Below are 23,500 nucleotides of genomic sequence, written 5' to 3'. Positions count from 1 at the left end.
GACTCGGGCGCTTGCAGTGTGGTTGGTGCCCCTGAGGCAGTGTGACGGATTTTACCCGGGTCTCCGGTGTTGCAGGCAGATTCTCTGCCGCCTGAGCCCCGAGCGAAGCCCTTCAGTGTTGAGGAGCCGCAGGTAGCGAGCGGCGGGGCTGCTGGCGCCCCCCTGGGCCCTCGGGTCCTGCCGCCTCTCCTGGGCGCTGCCGTCCTTTCGCTGTTCTCAAGAGACGCTTCCTGGTCTCGCACCAGGAGCTTCTCTGTCAATGATGCTGAGTAAACACACACCAGGACTGTTTCCCAGAACTGGCCGAGTGGTGGAGTCGATCACATCTCCCATCCTCCCGTCTCCGCTGCTGCCCACAGAGGGAGCGGGGGTGTCTGGGCGCCGTCCCACGCGCAGGCCCGAGCGCCCTGAGCTCCCCCACCGTGAGGGGGTGAGAGCAGACCCGGGTATCCCTGTCTACTGGATTCTATTCTCTCTCTCTCTAAAAGGTGCAGAGCGTGTAATTACCTTGAAGATGGAAATCCCTGGCTCGATGCCGCCGCTCATTCAGGAAATGCTGGAGAACTCTGAAGGGCACGAGCCCTTGACCCCCAGCTCCAGCGGGCACACGGCGGAGCCCAGCCCCAGCGTCTCCCCCAGCTCCGTGGAGCACAGCGGCGTCGGCCAGTCCCCACTGCTGCAGTGAGACACTTTCTGGCTACTCCAACATTCCCGAGAACCTTCACTCCTGGGATTTAAAATGCAAGAAACATTTTTACTGCTGCTTAGTTTTTGGACTGAAAATATATTAAAACTCAAGAAGGACCAAGAAGTTTTCGTATGTATCAATATATACCCCTCGCTGTCTAACTTACCTAGAAGTACAAACTTTTTAAATTCTAAAAATCAGCCATTTCATGCAACCCCAAGCTAGTTAAAAGCCTCTATTTTCCCGTTTGAACACTCAAGATTGCATGGCAAAGACCCAGCCAGCTCGGTTCACCCTGGTCGCGTTTCCGGAGACTCTGTACATACAGCAGTGCGGCTCTGCGCTCCCATGCGTCCGCGGCTCTTTCATGTCCACACTCCAGGTCACCAAGACCGCGGTCACGGAGCAGATTACTGTGCGTGTCCGGTTGAGAGAGGGTCGAAAGGATGCGTATTTTGCTTTCACAGAACAATCAAGACATCCAGGTAAGGAAGCGGAGTATTGAAGTGTGACGAGATAAGGCTAAAGATACTCTAATTCAGTTAGTGTAGACGCTTGTCCTTGCTCTTCGGATGCTCTCAAACCGCGTCTTATATTTCCTGTCGCCCAGTAAATGTATACAGGTCCACTGCGCTGGCAGGAGAGCGTTCTCTATCAGTGTAACTGCCAGCTCAGTTATCAAACGCCATTTGTTCAGTTGTCGATGTCACTTTAAATTAAAAATGGTTTATTACTTGTTTAATGACATAACTACACAATTTTTTTTAAAGAGACATTTTTACAGTGATGATAGCCTCCAAGGCAGCAACACTGTTCAGTGTTAATACGTTTTTGTTTACCTGTTCACAAGCCATTACGGAGGTTTCATGGGATGACGGTGGGCTGGTCTGCCACCTGTACCAGGTAACTCTGTGTCCTGAGAGGTAGGGGCTGACCCCCCCACCCCCCCACAAAGTCATGGGCAGAGAGTCTGCATCCTCGGGCCCGGTTCAGCCACTACGAAGTGGGATGGAGTGGTTCACAGACGCAAGTGTCAGTTTCTTAGTTCTCATTTAAGCACTAGTGGATTTTTTTTGATATATTAGCAAGTCTGTGATGTGCTTTCACTGGCTGTTTGTACATTGAGATCGTTTAACAGTGCTTTCTATGTTCATATACTGTTTACCTTTTTCCATGGAGTCTCCTGGCAAAGAATAAAGTATATTTATTTTAAAGGTGTATGGGAGCTTTTACTGCACGTTCATCTTTAAAGAGACGGAGAACACAGTTCCATTTTTAATGTTTAAATTTCATTTCAAAAAGCAGGTCTGTAGTCTGCAATCATGACAATTAAAATCTGTGCTAATGCACAAGTCTATAACAATTCTACAAGCCAATCAGACAGTACATGACATTTCAATGAGTAAAAAAGAGCATAAAACTGTATGTGTAAGAACAAAATGTTAAAAGGCCTACCACAATAATAAAAAACCATCAATTACATCACATTAAAATAAGCCAGATGTACAAAAGTCTGAGACAGAAAAGACAAAAAGAACAACACAAGTTATCTTCTGAGAACTGTTTCTGTGCTCGGTGGGCACTTAATTAAACATTGCAAAATCGACATCTTCCTCATCAGAGTCTGCAAAATATTTCACTTCTTTCCTCGCCCGGCCAGTCCGCGGCAGCGATGGTGGCTCAGTGGTGAGGTCTGAGGGGAAGAGGTCCACATCTGAGTCCTCATCAAAAGAGGTTTTCTTCGGCTTCTGGGGTTTAAAAAAAAAAAAAAAAGTTAAAACACCAAAGTTAAAGGACTAGTTATTCCTTCACTTATTTTGGGACATACGGAAAATAATGGTTCTTGTAATGCTAAGTAACTGAAGTGTGAGGCCCATTACCTAATTCTCTATGATAATAATACTTACACCATTACTTCTTTCTAACCTTATGTTACCCAGCAACTATGCACAGAAAAATAAAAATTCAACTTACTGCTAAGTACCTGTCAACTCATGAGAAGAGAACAAGACGGTGCACAGCAGGTGCACACAAGGTGAGTATTTATAAACATGCAGAGAATGGTCACCAGGGAGGACCCCAGTCCCAGCAGACGGCTGGGTGGAAAGGGTCAGTGTAAAGACCACCACACAGCTAACGGCATCTGTTCGTATTTCTAAGTTTTAAAAGGAAGACAGAGAAAAGGGGGGCGTGTGATGTTATTAATTTACCTAAAAGAGAGAGTGTACTTCTGGAGAAGCGTCAGGCTAATTGGGAAAATTATCCACAGTCAAATGAGTTCAAGTTAGAAAATCAAATTGGTCCTTGTCAAATCAATTTGCAAAAAAGAAATAGCTTTTATTTGATCTGAAAATTAATATTTCAGTTAAGGAAGCATGTAACTTCTGCCACTGGAGGAAGTGGAGTACTCTTAAGTAAGCTAATTTATGCCACACTTGTATCCAAGAGATGGTCCTGATTATATAAATTTTATACCTGGATAACTTTTTAACCATAAACAAGCCCCCTATGGATAAGAGATGCTGGGTTAAAGCTGTATCAAGACATGATAGTAATAAGCAAACGAAGCCAGTTACACATCATCTTAAAACCATACATTAAAAGATGCTCCTATTACCTTGCTTGGTGGTTTGGAGGTTTTCCTGCCAGGATTGTAATCACCTTCATTTTCAGAACCAGATGCTTTCCTCTTCTTTGCCCCTCGGCCTTTACCTTAAAATGATACAAAGCAGTTTTTTCTCCCAAAGTTAAGTGCAGGATAAAAAGATAGATACCAGAACCCACTTTCCTTCTTGGGAGCCCTGATCTCTTAGCGTGACTGACGTGGAAAAAGTCCGTCAGCAGCACTAGTCACGCCAACCCCAGAGCGTAAGGTAGTTCACAACTACATTTAAACCAGTGGGGACGTCCTCGTGGCAGATTCTAATGACCAAGCCCCTAATGCATAAAACATCTGCACATCCCGTGGTGCTTGGGCGTGAAGCAAAAATCTTAAAGAGTATGCGGTACTAAAATTTAGTTCCTATTTGCCACAGACTAGTACTTTTAAAAATATAATATGAATCACTAGGAAAGTAATACATGGTTTAAATGCCTACTCTAAATTTTACTTATCACACTAATAACAACCAGTTGCATATCCCATTTTAAGCAGCACAATCCTAAAGTAAGTCACCCCAGCATTAGTCATGAGAGCATCTGTCAAATCTCCACATTCCTTCTCAGATTAGAATCACCCCCCTGTAAGCCTAGTTTTTTCCTCTACCTCATTCTCACTGGAAGAAAGTGAAAGGTAAAACATGAATGGTTACCAAATGTTCCTACAGTGAAGCCAGAGACAGGAAATGGAAGTAAATGGCACCTCTAAATGTGTTAAAGTTCAGGAGCTATGGCTAGATTGTATGGTAAGAAAACATAGCTATGTGGCCTTGGGATGTCACGTCTGATCAGATGAATCAGTAAGATGGCACTGTTTTAAGCCATGCACGTGAACAGGTCCACCTCCCAAGTCCCTGTTTCTCGTCTGCCCCCATTCTCCCTTGGGGCCACGTAGGTCTATCTCCTTACCCCAACCACCATTTTAAGAAATAGACACACTGACGCCAGTATCTTATCAGGTGGTGAAATACAGAACCGCTACCCTTAGAGAAGCCATGGATTCCGCTGAAAGCACCCCTGAGACCCACAGGCCACGGGGAGAGGAGCTGGTGCTGTGCCAGGAGGGGCCCCGAGGGCAGCTGTTTCCACCCCGAGACGAGGACGAGGCTCTGCCTGCCAGCCCTCCAGCCTCCTGCAAGGAGTCTCACACTTTAAGAGGAGCCCTCGCTGCCTTTTAAGGAATGACTTCCAGTGAGTCCCCTGCAGGGGGTCTTTGACCCATTCTCTGGTTGCAAGAGAGATCTTTGTTTCACAGATCAAGAAATTGAGGCTCACTGACTGGGCCAAACTGCTGTACACTTCCTTAGGATTCTAATTGAGCACTGATTCTTAGAACATTGTTTATTGAAGAGTAAAGAGACTTAAAACAGGTACCCAGTCTCTCTAACCTCAATAAGTAGAAGAAACAAAAGCTTTGCACATGGAATGTGCTGAGATAGTCACACAAAGGTAATCGCTCACCTTTTGGTGCTGTTTTCTTTGGAACGCCGAATTCAGAATCCGAGTCAGAGTTCACAGTCTCTACTTTCTTCTGTTTGGGGGCCCTCTTGGGCTTAGGGGCTGTATCTAAAGACGGTTTTCCTATTAAGCAAATGTCCATTTCACAGATCAATGTAATATACTTAACAACAACCCAAGCTGAATCCCGTAATGACAGGGTTTCTTACTGCTGACATGGAGATGAGTGGCCTTGCATAGTAAAATGGTCTCATCTGGTGCCAGCGTAAGGCAAATAACTGCTGATTGGTGACAGAATGCTTTTTTTATTATATGTAACTTGCCTTTTGATGATTCAAGTGACATTTTAAACAAGGGCCATTAAAGTGAGTGAGTAAGGGCGAGAGTAGGTCACCCCTGATTCTCCTGAGCCGGAGCCTCGGGGCAGGCGAGTGCCAGCTGTGCTGGCCTTAACACTGAACTCTCAACCTGTTAGGAGTGAACGGCTTGATGAAGGAAACAGGCTCATCACTGGAAGAGGCACTGGCTCCAAGTGTTCAGGATGGCTCTCAGGTGTTGCCATCAAGATAAGATGCTTGCAGGGAAGTCTGAGCGCCCCAGAAGCCACCCTGACCCTCACATACACTGCAGTTAGGGCTGTCTGGGAGGTGATGTGTGAGGGCAGCTGGGAATGGGTGGGGTGTGGAGCCTGGCATCACTCTGAACGCTTCACCGCACAAGACTGAGAGCTGGTGTGAAACCAGAGTGAGCTAGCCTGAGGGCAAGAGCCCCGAGACAAACCAGCTTCCCTCAGTCACTGGTGAAGGGGCAGGTACAGCCCTGCAGAGGAGAGTCCGCCCATGAAGAGAGGGACGAGGGCGTGCGGGCGAGAGCCCGTGAGCCAAACGATTTCTCACCACAGCCCTGGTGTGTGCAGAGGAAGCAGGGCCTCCCCTTGCTTGTCTGCCCCTCTGACACGTGTATCTACCGTGGTGGTCTGTGTGCCGCCTTCCTCAGATGCTAAAGGGACATTCCAGACTGTTTACTGACTTGCTGGGCGAGTAGACCCGGAGCACTAACACTGGCCTCTGAGGGGTGTGCCTTAGTGCTAGTAACAGGTTCATGACTCAACTCAGCCTGTTGATAAACAACCTAAGGTTATGGAAAAGAAAGAAGCTACCTGACTCACAAAAGGACACCAGGGGCTGACCAGTGGCTCCCCGGATGAGTGAAGGCAGGCCCCACACAACACAACCGGCTGCGCTACGGTTGGACAGGCAGGACACCTGCACTAGAAAGCTGTCTTTTGATATCAGTACATGGGATTATTCTATAAGAGCTTTAAAATGAGATCTTACAGACATTTTAATAATTACCTCAATAGTTACGAAAACCAGAGGGATTTTCTGTATATACATTTATACTTTATAGCTATTTTCTATTGAAATACTAGTGCAATTAGTTTCGAATTGTATTAAATTTCCTTTGAAATCAACTATATATGGTTTATGTGATGCTTAACAAAAATAAGTACATACCCTTTTTAGCAGCTACTGTTTTACTTGGAACTTTTTCTGTTTGCTTCAGACCAAATGATGGTGAAAATACAGAAGCAGAATCTTCTTCATTACTGTCAAATTTAGCTGAATCTAAAAATTAGTCATTTTTTTAGTAAAGAGATTCTGTAAGGACCACTAAGTAGTTAAACTTTATTTTTACTGATGACATCTCTAGCTAGATAATAAATATATGTTTCTATTTTGTGATCATATAGTCCACAATATACAAACAGCAGAAATAAAAATATTACAGTGTTGTATTTCAAAAATGTTAACTCTGTAAAACCACATAGAAATGCACAGAGTAATAAAAATTCTTAATACTCCCAAATGCTAATCATTTTAAACTGGTCAATTCAAAAATACTGATTTTAAAATGAGGTATTTAATAAAAGTTCTCACTGTGATTATTTTAGTATATACACAGCTAATTAACTATTTCATGAATATCAGTAACAACATTCACCAATCTTACACCCTTAAAGTTTAACTTAAAAGGCAAGTAGGTACCTTCAGTTACTTTTACACTCAATTTAATCAGTTTTTCCCTCCATCCTTCCTTTCCTCAAACCAAAAAGGTACTCTTAAAATGGCAACTTGGATGTGAGTGAGACTTTTATATGGCTGTTCTGACAGGCTTTCTCTACATACACCTTAGAACATGTACCAGGTCTGTGTATGTCTGTCTGTGTATGTATGTATGACATCACCAGATGGTCACATTGGAATCAGACTGATGATGCTCTGCAACCGAAGCAGCAGCTCTGCATCCAGAAAAAGAAGAGCGGGAGCTGACTGTGGCTCAGATCATCAGCTCCTTATCACAAAATTCAGGCTCAAACTGAAGAAAGCAGGGAAAACCACTAGGCCATTCAAGTAGGACCTGAATCTAATCTCTTAGGATTATACAGTGGAGGTGACAAACATATAAGGGCTTGGACCTGGTAGAGCACCTAAAGAACTATGGGGGCTCGTGACCCTGTACAGGAGGCAGTGGTCAAAAGCATCCAAAAGGAAAATGCAAGACAGCAGTGTGGCTGTCTGAGGAGGCCTTACAAACAGCGGAGAGAATGTGAGAAGCAAAAGGCAAGGGGGAGAGGGAAAGACACCCGGCTGAGTGAAGAGTTCCAGAGAACAGCAAAGACAGCTAAGAAAGGCTTAAGTGAACAGTACAAAGACATAGAGGAAAACCAGAGAATGGGAAAGACTAGGGATCTCTTCAAGAAAACTGGAGATATCAAGGGAACATTCCATACAAGGATGGGCATGATAAAGGACAGAAATGGTAAGGATCTAACAGAACAGACTAAGAAGAGGTGGCAAGAATACACAGAAGAACTATACAAAAAATGACCCTTAATGACCCAGATAACTGCCATGGTGTGTGGTCTCTCACCTAGGACCAGGCATCCTGCAGTGTGAAGTCAAGTGCCCCTTAGAAAGCATCACTATAAACAAAGCTAGTAGAGGTGATGGAACTCCAGCTGAGCTACTTAAAACCCTAAATGATAATGCCATTCAAGTGCTGCACTCAGTATGTCAGCGAGTTTGGGAAACTCAGCAGTGGCCACAGAACTGGAAAAGGCCAGTTTTCATTTCCGTGCCAAAGAAGGGCAGCGCCAAAGAAAGTTCAGACTGCTGCACAACTGCACTCGTTTCACACGCTAGCAATGTTATGCTCAAAATCCTTCAAGTTAGGCTGCAGCAGTGTATGAACTGAGAACTTCCAGATACACAAGCTGGATCTAGAAAAGGCAGAGGAGCCAGGGATCAAACTGCCAATGTTCGTCAGCTCATAAGAGAAAGCAAGGGAATTCCAGAAAAACGTCTTCAGTTTCACTAACTACGCTAAAGCCTTCTGACTGTGTGGATCACAACAAACTCTGGAAAATTCTTAAAGAGATGGGAATATCAGACCACCTTTCCTGTCTCCTGAGAAACAGGTATGCAGGTTAAGAAGTAACAGTCAGCACCAGACATGGAATGATGAACTGATTCAAAATTGGAAAAGGAGTACATCAATCCTGTATATTGTTACCCTGCTTAAACTTATATGCAGAGTATATCATGTGAAATGCTGGGGTGGATGAAGCATAAGCTGGAATCAAGATTGCTGGAGAAATACCAATAACCTCAGATATGCAGATGATACCACTCTAATGACAGAGTGAAGTGGAGCTAAAGAGCCTTTTGATGAGGGTGAAAGACGAGATGGAAAAAGTTGGCATGAAACAACTCTCGAAAAATTTACATCATGGCATCCGGTCCCATCACTTCATGGCAGATAGATGGGGAAAAGTGGAAACAGACATTTTATTTTCTTGGGCTCCAAAATCACTGTGGATGGTGGCTGCAGCCATGAAATTAAAAGGCACTTGCTCCTTGTAAGGAAAGCTATGACAAACCTAGGCAGCATATCAAAAAGCAGAGACCTTACTTTGCCAACAAAGGTCTATATAGTCAAACTATGGTTTTTCCAATGGTCATGTATGGATGTAAGACTCGGACCATAAAGAAAGCTGAGCACCGCAGAATTGATGCTTTCAACTTGTGCTGGAGAAGACTCTTGAGAGTCCCTTGGACAGCAAGGAGATCAAATCAGTCAATCCTAAAGGAATTCATTGGAAGGGCTGAAGCGCCAATACTTTGGCTACATGATGTGAAGAGCTAACTCGTTGGAAAAGACCCTGATGCTGGGAAAGACTGAGGGCAGGAGGAGAAGGGGGCAAGAGAGGATGAGATGGTTGGATGGCATCACTGACTCAATGGACATGAGTTTGAGCAAGCTCCAGGACATAGTGAAGGACAGGAAAATCTGGCGGGCTGCAGTCCTTGGGGTCACAGAGAGTCAGACACACTCAGCAACTGAACGATGACAGCCTACGTGTCTGTCTAGCTACATGGATGTGTATTTAAAAAATGGAAAATAGTAACTCAAATATAACTAGATTTGTTTTGACCTTAGAAATTCTACACACAAATGTAGGCAATTTTTAAAAGTATGCACACTGATTAAATTTGCTTCTATGAAGGTTTTGTCTTATAGCTACTAGAATTTAGTAAAACGAACTGGCATATTGGTAGGCCTGTAGCTTTAAAAATCCTGTCATAAACCTACTCTCACTGCTGTGAAAATTTTCAGCCTTCCAATGTTTCTGTCTATACTTTTTTCTCCTTAAAACACTCACACTCCTTACCCCTCACCCACACAACCATGTCAGCACCTGCCTCTCCACCTGAGTGCTTCCATAATGCCAATACTGACCATTCAGTTAGAAATCACATCAGGAAAAAATAAACCTTATTACATTGAAGAAAATGTAAAGAGAAAGTAAGTTTACTCCTCAAAAAAAGCCATAGCAATAATATGTAAATAGACAATGAAAAGATGAAATGAGCATACCATCTTCTGACTTCTGAGAGTATGAAGGAAAAGAGAAGAGAGTCCCAAAATCCTGGCTCTTCTTGTCGTGGGAAGACTTTCTATTAAAGAAAAAGAAATCAATCACCTATCAGTCACTATCTCAACCTGAAGAGTTTATATATATGTACTGCAAGGTTATAACTACAGAACAGTCTAGCCCTCTCATGTTTCTCTTTGTAAAACCAGGGCAACCATACTCCTTTTTGCTCTCTCATAAGCATTAGTGCGCATACACAGACACCAGAAAAAGCAATTACTTAACAGAAAAGCAAAAGTTCCAAGTTAATCAAAATACCACTAAGTTCTGTGGTTGACAGAACCACTTCAGAATTTAACACCAGTAAATTGGCAAAAATCCAAGAAGAAAGTCCGTCTCCATCAGAGGAGGCAATAATCTGATTTCTCATACTTTACTGCGTGTGGTAAAATACTTCCTTAAAAATCTGAAATAGTTGCAAACTTCATATCCTACATGTCCCTGCTGCGACACAGCAGAGCAAGAAAAGTCAACCACGACCAAAGCAAAGGAGGCAAAGTGACCTCCCGATTCTAGCGACACCCTAACTTTCCTCGAACCAGGGTTGTCAAGGTATGTCCCATACACCTGCTGCCTAACTTTTTAAATGGAATTTTACTGGAACACAAATACACGCATCCATTCACGTATCATTCATGGCTGCTTTTTTGCTACAGTGGCAGTACTGAGTAGTCAAGAGACCATATGGCCTGCAAAGCCTAAAATGTTTACTATTTCAAATTTGTATGGAAAACATAATTTGTATGGAAAACATTTGCCACCCTATGCTCTCAACTATAAGGACAGTTATGGAAACAGCTACAATATTAACCAGATTTATTCCTTCATGGGGCGGGCCTTCCCCAGAACAGTAACAGTTTCTTGGTGCTTCCTGTGATGCCAAGATACCTGACTGCGCCGTGTCACTGAAGAGCTGTTGCTGTGTTACTTACTCTGGGGTAGCCTTCGATTTGCCTGGTGAGAACGTGTATTCATCTTTATCTAGGCCATCTGAAGGGACAAACTCATCTTCTCCATCATTTGTTATAGGAGATGCTTTAACTTTCAATTCCTCTAAATCATTATTGTCATCATCATCATCGGCGTCTTCATCCTCTTCTTCTGAGAAATCAAATGTATACTTTGGCCGTTCAGCTAGGACAAAAAAAAAAAATGACTTTAAACCCAGCGTTATCAAAGTGAAATATTATTCCAAACCATACACTTGAAAAATAATCCAGCAGTCTCTGAACACATGCAAGAGAAAAAGACAAGCATTAGAGAATAAAAGTGCCCAAGTTTGGCCTCAGTTACTCGGATGGTCTTAACGTCTAGCCTGCACTCCCAGGGGGCTCTGGGGTCCTGCTCAGCTGTCAGAGAACACAACGTGATCCTGATGAGAGCGTCAGGATGCTGCTTTTCACACTTAAACGTTACTCCAAACAGTGAGGAAAGGGCACATGGCCACTGTAAAAGTGACTACTAATATGCGACTCCCCCATTTCTGCAATTACAAAAGACAACCTGTATATCTTTAGAAAGTGCTTTCTCTTAACTTCTTACATAAAAATGTCTCATCTCTCTTCACAGTAGTTTTACCATGAAATAACAGAAATAGTAATTTTTCAGATGAATGAGGAGAAACAGAGTTAAGATCTCAATATATTAGCAAAATAATATAACACATAAAAAAGCACCCACTATGGAGAAGGGCACACTGGTATAATGCAAATAAGCTTTACTATAATTTCTAGCATATACTATGGAATTAAATTTTAAACTCATTTGGATGCTATGCAACTTTATACTTCATTTTAAATGTATGGGGAAAGCCTAAATACAATTTTAAAGCTGTTAATAAATTAATTTTCATGTAACTTGATACAGTATTAAAACTCACCTCTGAACTAATGCAACATTGTAAATCAACTATAACAAAAAAAAATTTTACCCCTGTTATACTACCTATGTACTTTAGGGAAAGAAATTCAATTACTTAGTGACTGAAGGCCTGAAATATAAAAGTATCTCCCAAAGAAAACAATCAGAATGTTTTTTCATTTTATGTAAATTAGGACTTAAAATTTGAGAAGAAACTATAAAATAGGACACATCAGTTTTTAAGTATTTGAACACTTCAAATTAATAAATATTCAAAGAGGATCAAATCACATGCTTAACACTAATATACACTAGCAAATGGGCTTCTACAACCTGAGCTCTGGCACTGCAATTACCTAAATAATGCTGTGTGCATATGAACCAGCCGATAAAGTGAGGGGTTTCTCATGATATGACAGACAACACACCAAAAGGAAACCAACGAAGCACGGCCTATGGACCCAGCACGGCCTGTGGACCCCACGCTGCCTGTGGACCCCCCGCTGCTAGTGCCCTACACCAAGGTACACACGTGTGAGCTCACTCACTCAGTTGCATCCAACTCTCTGCAACTCCCTTGGGCTGTAACCCAGCAGGCTCCTCTGTCCGTGGGATTCTCCAGGCAAGAATACTGGACTAGGATGCCATGCCCTCCTCCAGGGGATCTTCCCGACACAGGGATCAAACCCATGTCTCCTGCATCTCCTTGCATTGGCAGGTGGATTCTTTACTACTGAGCCCATATCAAGGTACATTTTCTAGCAAACATCTCCAAACTATCAACAGAATGTAACCCAAACTTTATCGTAAAAGTCAGTAAGAAAACACTTTCTCCAGATTTCACTTTGGAGAAATGTATGTCCAACTTTGCTAGAAAAGATCATTCTATAAAGAAGGCTTTTTGGTCTTTGTGAACTAACTTCTGAAATACTAATGGTTTACTACTTCAGTAATATTGATGATACTAACAATACCAACTTATAAGTAATACTAACTTTGTCAAACCACAAAAAAATGATAAAATAAGTATAAAATATATCAGAATACCAGCCGCTCTCCTAAGTAAAGAGTCTCTTGGAATAACCACAGGTTCTGATTCTTCCAAGTCACTTTCTGACTTGGAGTCATCGTCTGACCAAGGGTTCCGTTTCTTCACTTTCTTTGCGCTGGGTTTGCCAGACGACGTAGGTGTTTTTCTCACCCTGGTGCCTAAAAACAAATGAGTAACAATAAGGTATGTATCAATACTCATCTAAATATCATCAATAAAAATAAAACTATTATAACTAAAAGTTCATTATAATGTTTGTGAGAACTGAAGATATCACTTCACCTACCAGAAAAAAAGCACAAAGAATCTACTAATGCCCTGAACATACACATTTTCTCACAAACAAAACACTGTGTAATGATTGCTCACCAGGCTCCTTTTTCTCCCTCTTGGGTCTGGGACCTTTGTTTGCAGGAGCTGGTGGGGTCAATGCTTCTTCTCCGCCTTCCATCACTGCTCCACTGAACTCTTCATCGAAGTCCGCTTTCACTGCTGAGGTATCCAGATCACCCTACACATTCAAAAGAAAGCCAAACCATCAGGAAAAATACAAGCTGAACTAATATCATATGTGCTTTAGAGGTACATTTCCAGTCAATAGATAGATTTTCTGTATCAGATGAATAAAAAGAATGCATGGGTCTACTGAGGCCCTAAGAGATGACATTGATCAGACCAAGCTTTTTATGTAGCTATGGAAAATGATCCTGCTTACCACTCTAACCTATTAGTGCATTCTGTGAGATGATAGCTACTTAAAACCAACTGTAAGAAATAAGAAGGCAGCTTCTGATTATCCAAGGGACTTTCAGACTCAAAGCTAAGGACAAGGTACCAAAAGGCACCTGAAAAAATTTCACTGCTATAGCTCAGGCCTCTATCCACTAGGAAAAATCCTTCAGATTATTGACGATAATAAAAATAATCTTTATTATTATGAGAACAAAACATGACATGTCATATACTGCTAAGCATAAGACAAAGTCCCCTGACCCTGAAATGGAGAAAGAACACTGACCCGTGAGGAGAAGTGAGCAATCCTGCCCAGGGCAGGACAGACAACAGGGAAAAGGAGCCCTTTCTGCTGGGTACTGAAGACGGTACATCCACCAAGTGAGCAGAGTGACTCAGGTACATCCACCAAGTGAGCAGAGTGACGAGGGAAAAGACGATGCCTCAGTCTGCTGGGACTGGAGGACAGCTGAGAGGAAAGGTCCATCATGCCTGACTCTCTGTGACCCCATGGACAGCAGCCCACCAGGCTCCTCTGTCCGTGGGATTCTCCAGGCAAGAGTACTGGAGGGGGCTGCTATGCCCTCCTTGAAGGGAGCTTCCCGACCCACAGATAGAACGGGCGTCTCTTATGTCTCCCTGCATTGGCAGGCGGGTTCTTTACCACTAGCGCCACCTGGGAAGCATGAGGGCAGCCAGGTGGAAGCTCAATCACTGCACACAAGGGGTCACTGTGTAATAACCAGTCTTGTATTTTTGAAACATCACCCTGGTGGAAAGAGATAAGACAGAGGAAAGAAGTGAATAGGTGGAGTCAGGACTGGCTGACTACAGACAAGACTGCTGGAGCCACATGGCTGACCTTAAACTGCCTCAGAGAAAATAGACTGAATCCTAAAACAGAGTCAGTGGGGACCAAGATAAGAGCATGGATTTTGGGACTCTTTTATAGTCAGTCAGTAGGACTAAGTTATGATTAAATGAGATACTTGCCAGCTTCTGGCCTATGTTAGTGATGGCTGATCATGCCAGAAGCTAGATCAGGCAAAGGCAAGAGGGGAGTTTTAAAACCAGGAATTAATTCAAGCATGCGGAGTGTATGGGGCTTGGGAGTGTTCTGATGGCTGTGTTAGTCCAGCTCTCCTGGAACCATGACCACTTCAGGACATCGATTCAAGAGTCAAGTGATGAACTCTGGGCACAAGCGCAGTCACTCAAGGAGTACAAAAGGCTCAGAGAAATGTGCTGAAAACAGATCCTGACTAACACCATGGGAAATGGAGAGAAGAGAAGCCATCTCTGAGAAGAGAAAGCTCTGTGTGTAGGTGAACGTGTGAGACCCTGGTCCTCAGCACAGCAGGAGAGGGCTCCCCTGCACCCCAGTGTCCCACCTGGGGCTCCACTCTCTCTCTGCACAGAGAACCCTCCAGCCTCACCCAGCGCCCGGGCTTGTCTCCCAAGTTCCCAGGTCCACCTGGCACGCTCTGCTTCTAAACTCAGCCTGCCGAGAAAAGTCGGCCTTTCTCCTTGTGACCATCAGGCTCCTGCTTCCTCACCTCTGAGATGTTTCCTTCCTCTGGCTAACTGACCCCCATTCTCCGGGAGGCTTTTAAATCCACTATAACATCAATCAACCCAATGATATAGGCTGTGTCTAATGATCTTTTAACTAAAGGTAAAAACAAATAGTAAAAGATGACAGTTTACGTAAAAGATGACAGTTTACTTCAAAAGCCAAACAGACCCTTTTCTACTGTAAGACTTCCTTAACTGGTCATGATACAAATCTAAAGTTTATGGTTTATACTTCTTGTTGCTATTGTTCCATGATTTTAATTTAGAATACTGAGTAGAATATTTCTCTCTTTTTAGAAATGGGATCAAGTCAAGTCACTCTTTATATATATGTGGGTCCTTGAGTAATATGTCTTCATCCTATGTATGGATCAACTGCTTTCATGAACAAATGACTTCCTATCACAGTGAAATAGAGATGCATTTGAAACAAAAATACAGCATGATTTCATAACAGTAAAATTTTGATTCCTACAAACGCCATCACTGAGGTGGAGCCCACCCACGGGCAGTGTTCTACCTTTCTCTTCTTCAGCAGCTTCTTGCTGGCATCTGCCTTCATGGCAGTGATCTCAGGAACCACTCTCCTGCCGTAAGGGGAGGGCATCGTCTCTTCTAGCTGAAGCTTCTTCACCTTAGGTTTGCCAACCTTCCCCTTGATTGCTTTTCCGGCCATCCCAGCCAGAACGTCTTCTCGTTCCTGCGCTTCCACTTTCTGGAGGGGAATCGTTAAGGATGGGGAGGAGGGTGGGGCATAAACAACTCATCAGAAAAGACAATTGGGACTTCAGAAGAAGTCAAATCTCATTTTATTCACTCAGGTGATCTAACCTAAGGGAAAAACAATTCTAAATCAGAAGGCCTGGGTTGTAGTCCCAGTTCTATCTAACAAGCTTCTCATTTGTAAGACAAGGGGGTTGTATCTAAATGACCTACATGGTCCCTTCCACCTCTAGAACCCTATGACATATTATGGCATCAGGACTGTTGATGACCTGGTATCATCAGATGCCTAGCAAATCGTACAAAAAGGCAGTTCTGGTAACAAATATGAAGCCATTCTTTACTCTTGCTTTACCATGCTTCAATCTTAATGGATATTAATTTTCAAATGTATAAGTCAGCAGGGAAAAGCCTCAAATTTTTAAAAAATCTAATTCTTAACAACAGAAGAAAAGTATAAATCAAGGCAACACGTGATACTGTGATACTTGAGAGATCATTAAAATTCCAGAAATTTTATTAGGCAACTAATATACCACACTCATTCCTGAGAGTTCGAATTCTGACTTAGGTTATAAAACTAGAGCATGTGGACAATAAATCAATGAAACAACTAAAACCAATAAATGTAAGTAATATCATGATTAATAATAAATAGCAATTTACCTTGTACTACTCAAAATTAGATGATCATATTGCTACCGTGAAATTTTAAGTGAGTTAATTGCTTAAAAATAAATTAGGCAATTTTAGGAAAAGTTTGTATTTTATATCTTTCTCTACATTTTTTCTTTTATTTTTTAAAATGGAATTCTACTTGGAGAAAACTAAATTTTAAAAAATTTAAAATTTCTCTATTAAAAGTCTAAAGAGACTATCATTCTACTTTTTAAAAATCAAATACCTATATTCAATCACATATATATATGGTTTCCTCTTTTGGGGAAAAACATTAAAATTGAAGCAATAAGCTAATTTGAAGTCAGTTAAGCAAATTTAACTAGTAGAGAGTATTAGAACTCAACTCATTCTAAAATCCCACTCCATAGCTTTTATTCATCTACATCAGACATAACTTTTTCTATGACTTCATATAGCTAGAAGCTTAATCCTCTGCAGCTTATAAACACATTAACCTTTGTAGAGCTAAAAGAAATCCTGAGATAATTTAATTTTAAAAACTTTCATTTTGTTTGACACACATTACTCTTTCAAATATATTTTAATGGAGACTTAACCTACATCCAGTTCTTCAACAAAAGCTGCTAAATCTTCTTTCCAAAGATCTGAAGGAGATTTCCTTTTAAGATCACTGACCTCTCGCCCCTATAATAAAAAAGTAGTGTGATTTAAACATTCAATTATAAATGTATAATTTTAAAATGGATAAAGGATATATAAAACTACTTTTGGAAAAGAAAAATAAATATATGGAAAACACTGAAATAATTTCAAATTATTTAACCCACAGAAGTTCATACTTTTGCATCTCTCTGTTTAATCAGCTCTTCAACCTTTTCTTTAGTTAGAGACCATAGAGACATATTTAAAATATAATTAAAATCAGGGCCTGACGGAGTTCCTGAATCAGAGGAACTATCATCATGCTGGTTTTGTGATTCTTCCTCTTCTGCTGCCTGCAAAAAATAATAAACTTTATATTAAAGTCCTGTATAATATGAAATCAACGTTGAATTTTACTGAATACTAAGTTTAAAATTCCACACATGCTACACTCTTAAAGCTATATCTTCAGGGTGGTGGATTTTAGATTATCTACAAGATTATCTATGAAAATATATTTCCTATAAAAAGTTTAAATTTTCTAAAAATGCAAAACAATGTCATCCAAAGGAACAGTATATTCAGCCTCTATTCAGGAATCTGGTGAAAAATTAACTGCTTGAGAAGACCCCACATCCTAAATGTAACAGAGCAGAAGCAATATTCTATCATGTGATTGTCAGATCTTTGCACTGGAGAGTGAATGAACAATTTCAAACCTAAAAAAATGTTTTACAGTTATAATAAATATGCTAAGATAGTCAGTCACTAAGGGTAAATTCTTTTCTCAAGCAAGAACACTCAAGTAAGGACTAAGAAAAATTCACTTAAGAGCTGAAGAGCTGGTAGGTTAGAGTAAGAATTGTAAGGGCTATTCAAAAATTGTATTCAAAGGTCTTTTTTTCACAGAAATAGTTACAATTAAAACAATCTTCTTACACTAATACTAAATTTCAAAATCCAATGAATTTATTAAAGTGACATCATCTTTAAAATTTTTTAAATAACAACAGCTGTTAAAATAAAATTGAATCTCAATTGTTAAAGGCACTCAGATCATTAAAAATGACTGAGTTAACCATGATACTCCATAAAACAAAAAGTTCACTTCCAGTAATCAAAAAAGAAAAGAAAAAAAGCCTTACAATTTAAAAAAAGTTTTACAATTTTAAATTTTCAATAAAATAATGTATATATACAAAAATTAAAGTTTATTTTAGAAGAGATAAAAATAAAAATTACAAAGAAAGGTGCTTCATTGCATTCAAAGTATAAACTCAATTAAGTAACATTATCCAAGTAAGGAATGCTGTTGTTCAGTTGATAGATTATATAAGTACCTAGATAATTTAGGACAAATTAATACAGTCTACAGCTTTTAAAATTTCTTCATGAAATAGTGTGCTGCTATGGAATTTCTTACACTACTATTAAAATCCTATTAGGGTGTCAGGTGTCATAAAATCCTATTTAGACCCACACTTTAGAAGTCTGTTTGCTCTAGGTTTTAATAACACACCAAGTATTGTTAATGAGTGCTCCATAAATGTGTGTATCTATCACTGTTAACATGAAGATGACTAAGGATACTTTCAGGGGAAAAAAGAAAAAAAAAAACACCGCTTTTCAAGTTCCAGTGACAATTCTACCATGCTTTCGAGCTTCTAATTATCTGCTTTGTAATTTTCTCTCCTCCAACTCTACATAACAAGACACTCTTGTAAGAGCAGCTCCTTCTCTTTCTGAAACCCCCAAAGTGAACAACGCATGGTCAAGATGCTGAGAGATTTTTGAGGGTAACAATGAAAGTACTGAAACGAGCATGAGCTTTTAACCGTGAGGTCTATTTCCACCAGAAGGGCATTCTCAAACCCTAAACACTTTGATTTTTAAAAATTAAACATTAAATTCATTAGCTTACTAGCAAAATTTTTTAAGATATAATTTAAACCAACAGTGATGCAGATGGGCAAGTAGTGTATAAACCATAACTTGGGGTTTAAGAATGCACTAAAACACACTGAAAGGAAAGCAAGTGCTTAAGGCATCTTAATTTTGAATACTCTCCCACTTTGTCCTACCCACTTCCCTCAATGAATCAACCTATTACCTCAATATGTAAATTGATACATAATTCATGTTAGTTTTACTTATTCTAGTATATGTCATTCTAAGGACAGTTCAAAATTGAAAAAAACTTAAATGTAAATGAAAGCAGTATTTATATGTAGTTTGAAATATATGAAAAACATTCTGGTTGAGAACTCAAATGCTGGGAAGTTTAATGTTTCAGTGCAAGTTATATCACATAATCATAACTATTTTTTAAAATGCAAACATTATCAGTATTATATATGTATACAATATTCAATTAAGTATCTGAAAACTAATCATTTCCAGGTTTCTTCTTTTTTGTACATTTGTGTTCTCAATCACAACGTGGTATCACCTCTTTAAATTATCCACAACAGCAAGAAGCTAATTTTTGAGAGAACTCTCACAGTTTCAATATTCCACTCACTGAATTAGTGTTAGTACTCTATGATCTAAAATGGACAATTAACAAAACACCAGACTTTTAATCTGAAGTCCCAGGGTTTAAATTTCCAGCTAAAGATCTAAAGCCAAGGTCAGAGCACACCATGGGGCTCAATAAATACTGGTAAGTATGAACCATTCCATCTCTCATATCCCCAGAGTACAGCAAAACCAGATCGAGGGAGTGGTGACTCCACACTATGACTGCAGACTGCCCGGAGGGAATCATTTACACACGACCAGAGCAGTTCCCAGAGTGACCTGCACCACACACCACCACCGTCCATTAACAGCAGCTCACAAAAAGAAGGCCGAGGAGACTAGCTACCTCCTCAGACCTGGAGTCACAGCCCAGGCCCAGGCAGAGCCACACTGGCCACGTGCTTTGCGGCGGGTGTCACTGCAAATTCCTGTACCATATCCGTTTCGTGGATAAACAGAAGACTTCAGTCTCCAAACACACCACTCAGCACCGTTAGCAGTACTAAATTCAAAATTCAGGGGTTGGGTTTTTGGTTCGCTTTGGAAGTTGCTTTTAAAAGCTTCTCTGAATGTCTCATTCTGCAAATGATTACCTTTTCTTGTGCTTCTTTCCAGGCTTTCACTGGGTCAGATTCATAACCTCTCTGGACTAACATTTGAATCAAATCTTTCTTTGACCTATTCTCTATGTGAGGGAAAAATAAAGTTAGGATCAAGAAAAGAGATTCAATTTGTATTTGTTTATATTCTACTGATAAAAATGTCTTCTATTAATAAAGTTTTTTTTTTCCATTTTAACTAATGTTCAAATTTTTAAAGGTTGCATCTTACCTATAGTGATTTTCCCTTGTATCTTCTCTAAAATGAAACGGGCTTGATTATTAAGCTTAGTAGATTCTGCTCCCAACATTCCTACAAGCCACTCCTTTCGTAAACCATAATAGCTTAATCGTAAATCAAAGAATTCTTTCAAAATATCTTGCACAGTTTCATACTTCTTCAGACATCCCATATGATCAAAGAGTACCTATGCAAAACACAAAATTTTCAAAGATTATATAAATCTGTGTTGGTATTTTTAGCTTGAATTATGTCCTACAGTATTTTAAATAACCATAATACACTTACATGAATACATACCATTCCTAAAAGCCAGAACCAAAATTATTCAGCACATTTCTGTGAATATTCCTTTGATAACTTTGAGAAATGGATAAAATTCAATTCTCAGAACTATGAAAATATGTTAAGTTGGAATAAATTTTTAAGATAGGACCTTAAAATAAGGTTCTTATTTAAAACTATATAAACTATGGCTATAAAACCACCTAATATTTTTTTCAAACCAAAAAGAAATGCATTCTCTCTGTAAGTCTTTAAATGTTAAATTTAAGGTTCTCTCTTTCCCATATATTCAGCGGGTGTGCATTTGCCTCGCTTTTGATTTTTTGAAATGTGCTATAATTCACTCAAACCTCAATTTACAGAGAAATCTTACTTCTCTATCCTTTGTATCCTTTTTCTATCAATGATGGCACTTTTTCTCAGTCACTATGCTATTGCTGGATTTTTCTTTTTTAAGTTTAAAAGCTAACTTGGAATGGAACGAGAATAATCATACATACTCACTTTTATTTTCCTCCTCAATTATTTATAAGCTTAATAAAGCAAATTATAGTTACAAGAAGATAAGTACTTCACAATTAAAATGCTAATAGAGACAGACAATAAGGCACACAGAAATCCTGCAATAATCCCTCCCAGAACTTCAAGTCAGTGTGTGTGAAAGTATGTGTATCCTGTGTGTTCAACCCCACACTCAAAATGCAGAGCTGGGATTAAGAGCAGAGGATAATACTAGAGGAAAAGGAAAGTACCTCTGGATTCCTTAGCAAACATCCAAGGGGAGAAGCATTCAGACTCATTACATTCACTGGTGTCACGAAGCCAGCTGCAAAAACCCCACTTACATAATAACAGGTTAAATTCATAGTAAATCTAGTTCACGTACCATGGAATTACAAGTGAGAGTAGTTTGAAGTTTAAAAACTTTGTGCAATCCAGCAGCTTCTGCTTGTGCTAGCTTCTCTTCACTCATTTTCACCACAAATTTCACAGTTGTATCAGTATGATATTCTTTATAATCAGAAATTAATGCTGGTGTTTTATCTGTTCCATTTAGCATAGGTTCTAAAACCTGTTCTTTGTATACCTACAAAAGATTAAAAAATAAGTAATTCTTTCATGACACACATTCATGTTCTTAAACTACAAGTCACACACTCTTCTAAAAATTCTCAGTTCCAGTCGGAAGAAAAAGGGGAAACCTCCAGCTCCACCATCTCCAGCCCAGCCACTGCAGTCAACAACATGCAGGGATCTTAATGGAGAAAGAAGACAAGGGCACGGTTCTGACCTGCTCGAAGGGTGAAAAGGGGCCGAGAGTACGAACAGGATGGCATCAGCTAGAGCTGACAGCTTGACACCCACCTACACTGACTGACGTGAATTTACTGACCACACTTGCAAGGGTTCCAAACATTATTCCTTACTCATTTCATATTCTACTCATTTTCAGTGTAAACAAGATAACAGTCTTTTTAAAAGTTAGCTTCAGTCATTCTACATTTAGATAAGTTAAAAAACATTTTAATTACAATTTGAATATTCACATGAATGTGCCAAAAATGCATGCAGGAATGTTTAAACACTCTACAGACTCAGGGCAAACAGAGATGGAATCCCATTCAAACCAGAACACGCTGCCTAATGCAACCACCCTCCTCACAGGCAGCTGGCATCTTGTACCAACCTGTGTCCAAGTTCTGACAGGGAGCTCGGTAATCTCCACTGTGTTTCTATCCACCACAAATATTTCACCACTGACTGCATACTGGTTTTGACCAAGTTCTTGGATCGTTCCTTTAAAGTTTTTGTAGTTTGGAAGCTGAAGAGACAAATAAAAATCCCTTAAGAGCCCAACTCCTCACCGAGTGCCAGCATCACCTCTGAGCGCCCCCAGTCAGGAGCTCTTGCCAGCTCAGGTTCACACGACTGAACCAAAATTCCTCTCGTCCACAGCAGGCCCTCTCCATACAATCACTCGGGCTTGAATTCACAGCATCTGTTCTCAAAGGCCCAGCATTCCCTAACCTCGAAACCTTAGCATCATCTTTCCTAGTCTTCCAAGAATATTACCTTTTTTCTCTCCCCAGTCTATTACCTAAATCCTTCCTTCTCCTGTAGATTAAAAAATTCTCTAAATTCAGATTCCTCAGATGTTATGTTAGCTCTGCAGTCCAGAGCCAATGATCTGCCTTCCAGGTCACTACTTATACGTCTTGAATATTTTGAATATTCTCACTTTCCTCTACCCAGCATGCCCTCACACCCTATATACCTGTATGAATCTCACTCAGCCCCTCAGCCAAACGACAAGCTACCCCCCGCTTCTCTAATTCCTATTTGTTATTATCACTAAGCAGTTAGGTACACAGCACAGGACATTTCTTCTGGCACACTGAGCAACTATTACTATCTTCTGTCACTGTAAACTACAAGCCCAGATGTCTTGCCTTGACAAAAGATTAACTTTTTGAAGACAGGGATAATATTTTATCTCACCACTTAGCACAGTATCATATATAGAAGATTATATATATATGTGTATATATACATATACACATATGAATATGTAAGAAACATATTAACTTAATACTCAATGTATCTGAAATAATTAAAATAAAATGCTATAATCATTATAAGTAATTTGATACTCCTGTTAGAAATATTTTAAAGTACTTTATTTAGGGGAGAAACAGATTTTAAATCACACTCAATCTAATTTTTTTAAATACAAAAATGAAATAAAATTTAGAGTGAAATACATAAAAATAGTAAGTTTCTATATACATGGAGTATGTTTTCCTCTTTGCTTATGAATCTAGATGAT

At 40.1% G+C, this 23,500-nt stretch overlaps 2 protein-coding genes across 9 annotated transcripts in view; one reads left to right on the top strand and one right to left on the bottom strand.

Annotated features, from left to right (window-relative positions):
- The window catches only part of RARB (retinoic acid receptor beta), an 863,700-nt gene extending 861,798 nt beyond the window's left edge, over positions 1-1,902 (top strand). For all 5 annotated transcript variants that reach the window (XM_069572811.1, XM_069572812.1, XM_069572815.1 and 2 more), the window contains one exon: positions 489-1,902. In XM_069572811.1, coding sequence (XP_069428912.1) covers positions 489-685 — 197 coding nt within the window. In that variant the 3' untranslated portion in view covers positions 686-1,902. The remainder of the gene's footprint in view (positions 1-488) is intronic.
- A 58-nt stretch (positions 1,903-1,960) lies between these two features.
- TOP2B (DNA topoisomerase II beta) overlaps positions 1,961-23,500 on the bottom strand; it is a 62,592-nt gene continuing 41,052 nt past the window's right edge. For 2 of the 4 annotated variants that reach the window (XM_069572804.1, XM_069572801.1), the window contains exons 22-36: positions 22,361-22,495; positions 21,560-21,760; positions 20,380-20,575; positions 20,142-20,233; positions 17,226-17,381; positions 16,987-17,070; positions 15,542-15,736; positions 13,084-13,225; positions 12,711-12,872; positions 10,736-10,937; positions 9,746-9,825; positions 6,322-6,432; positions 4,808-4,927; positions 3,306-3,400; positions 1,961-2,436 (exon numbers count right to left, since the gene is read on the bottom strand). In XM_069572804.1, coding sequence (XP_069428905.1) covers positions 2,272-2,436; positions 3,306-3,400; positions 4,808-4,927; positions 6,322-6,432; positions 9,746-9,825; positions 10,736-10,937; positions 12,711-12,872; positions 13,084-13,225; positions 15,542-15,736; positions 16,987-17,070; positions 17,226-17,381; positions 20,142-20,233; positions 20,380-20,575; positions 21,560-21,760; positions 22,361-22,495 — 2,136 coding nt within the window. In that variant the 3' untranslated portion in view covers positions 1,961-2,271. The remainder of the gene's footprint in view (positions 2,437-3,305; positions 3,401-4,807; positions 4,928-6,321; positions 6,433-9,745; positions 9,826-10,735; positions 10,938-12,710; positions 12,873-13,083; positions 13,226-15,541; positions 15,737-16,986; positions 17,071-17,225; positions 17,382-20,141; positions 20,234-20,379; positions 20,576-21,559; positions 21,761-22,360; positions 22,496-23,500) is intronic. The other 2 variants (XM_069572806.1, XM_069572805.1) reach the window with 1 other exon arrangement.

This window comes from Ovis canadensis, chromosome 26 (assembly GCF_042477335.2).
Source record: "Ovis canadensis isolate MfBH-ARS-UI-01 breed Bighorn chromosome 26, ARS-UI_OviCan_v2, whole genome shotgun sequence".
NCBI classification, from domain to species: domain Eukaryota; kingdom Metazoa; phylum Chordata; class Mammalia; order Artiodactyla; family Bovidae; genus Ovis; species Ovis canadensis.
Note: the sequence above shows the minus strand (reverse complement) of the source record. Positions and strands in the feature narration are given on the sequence as shown.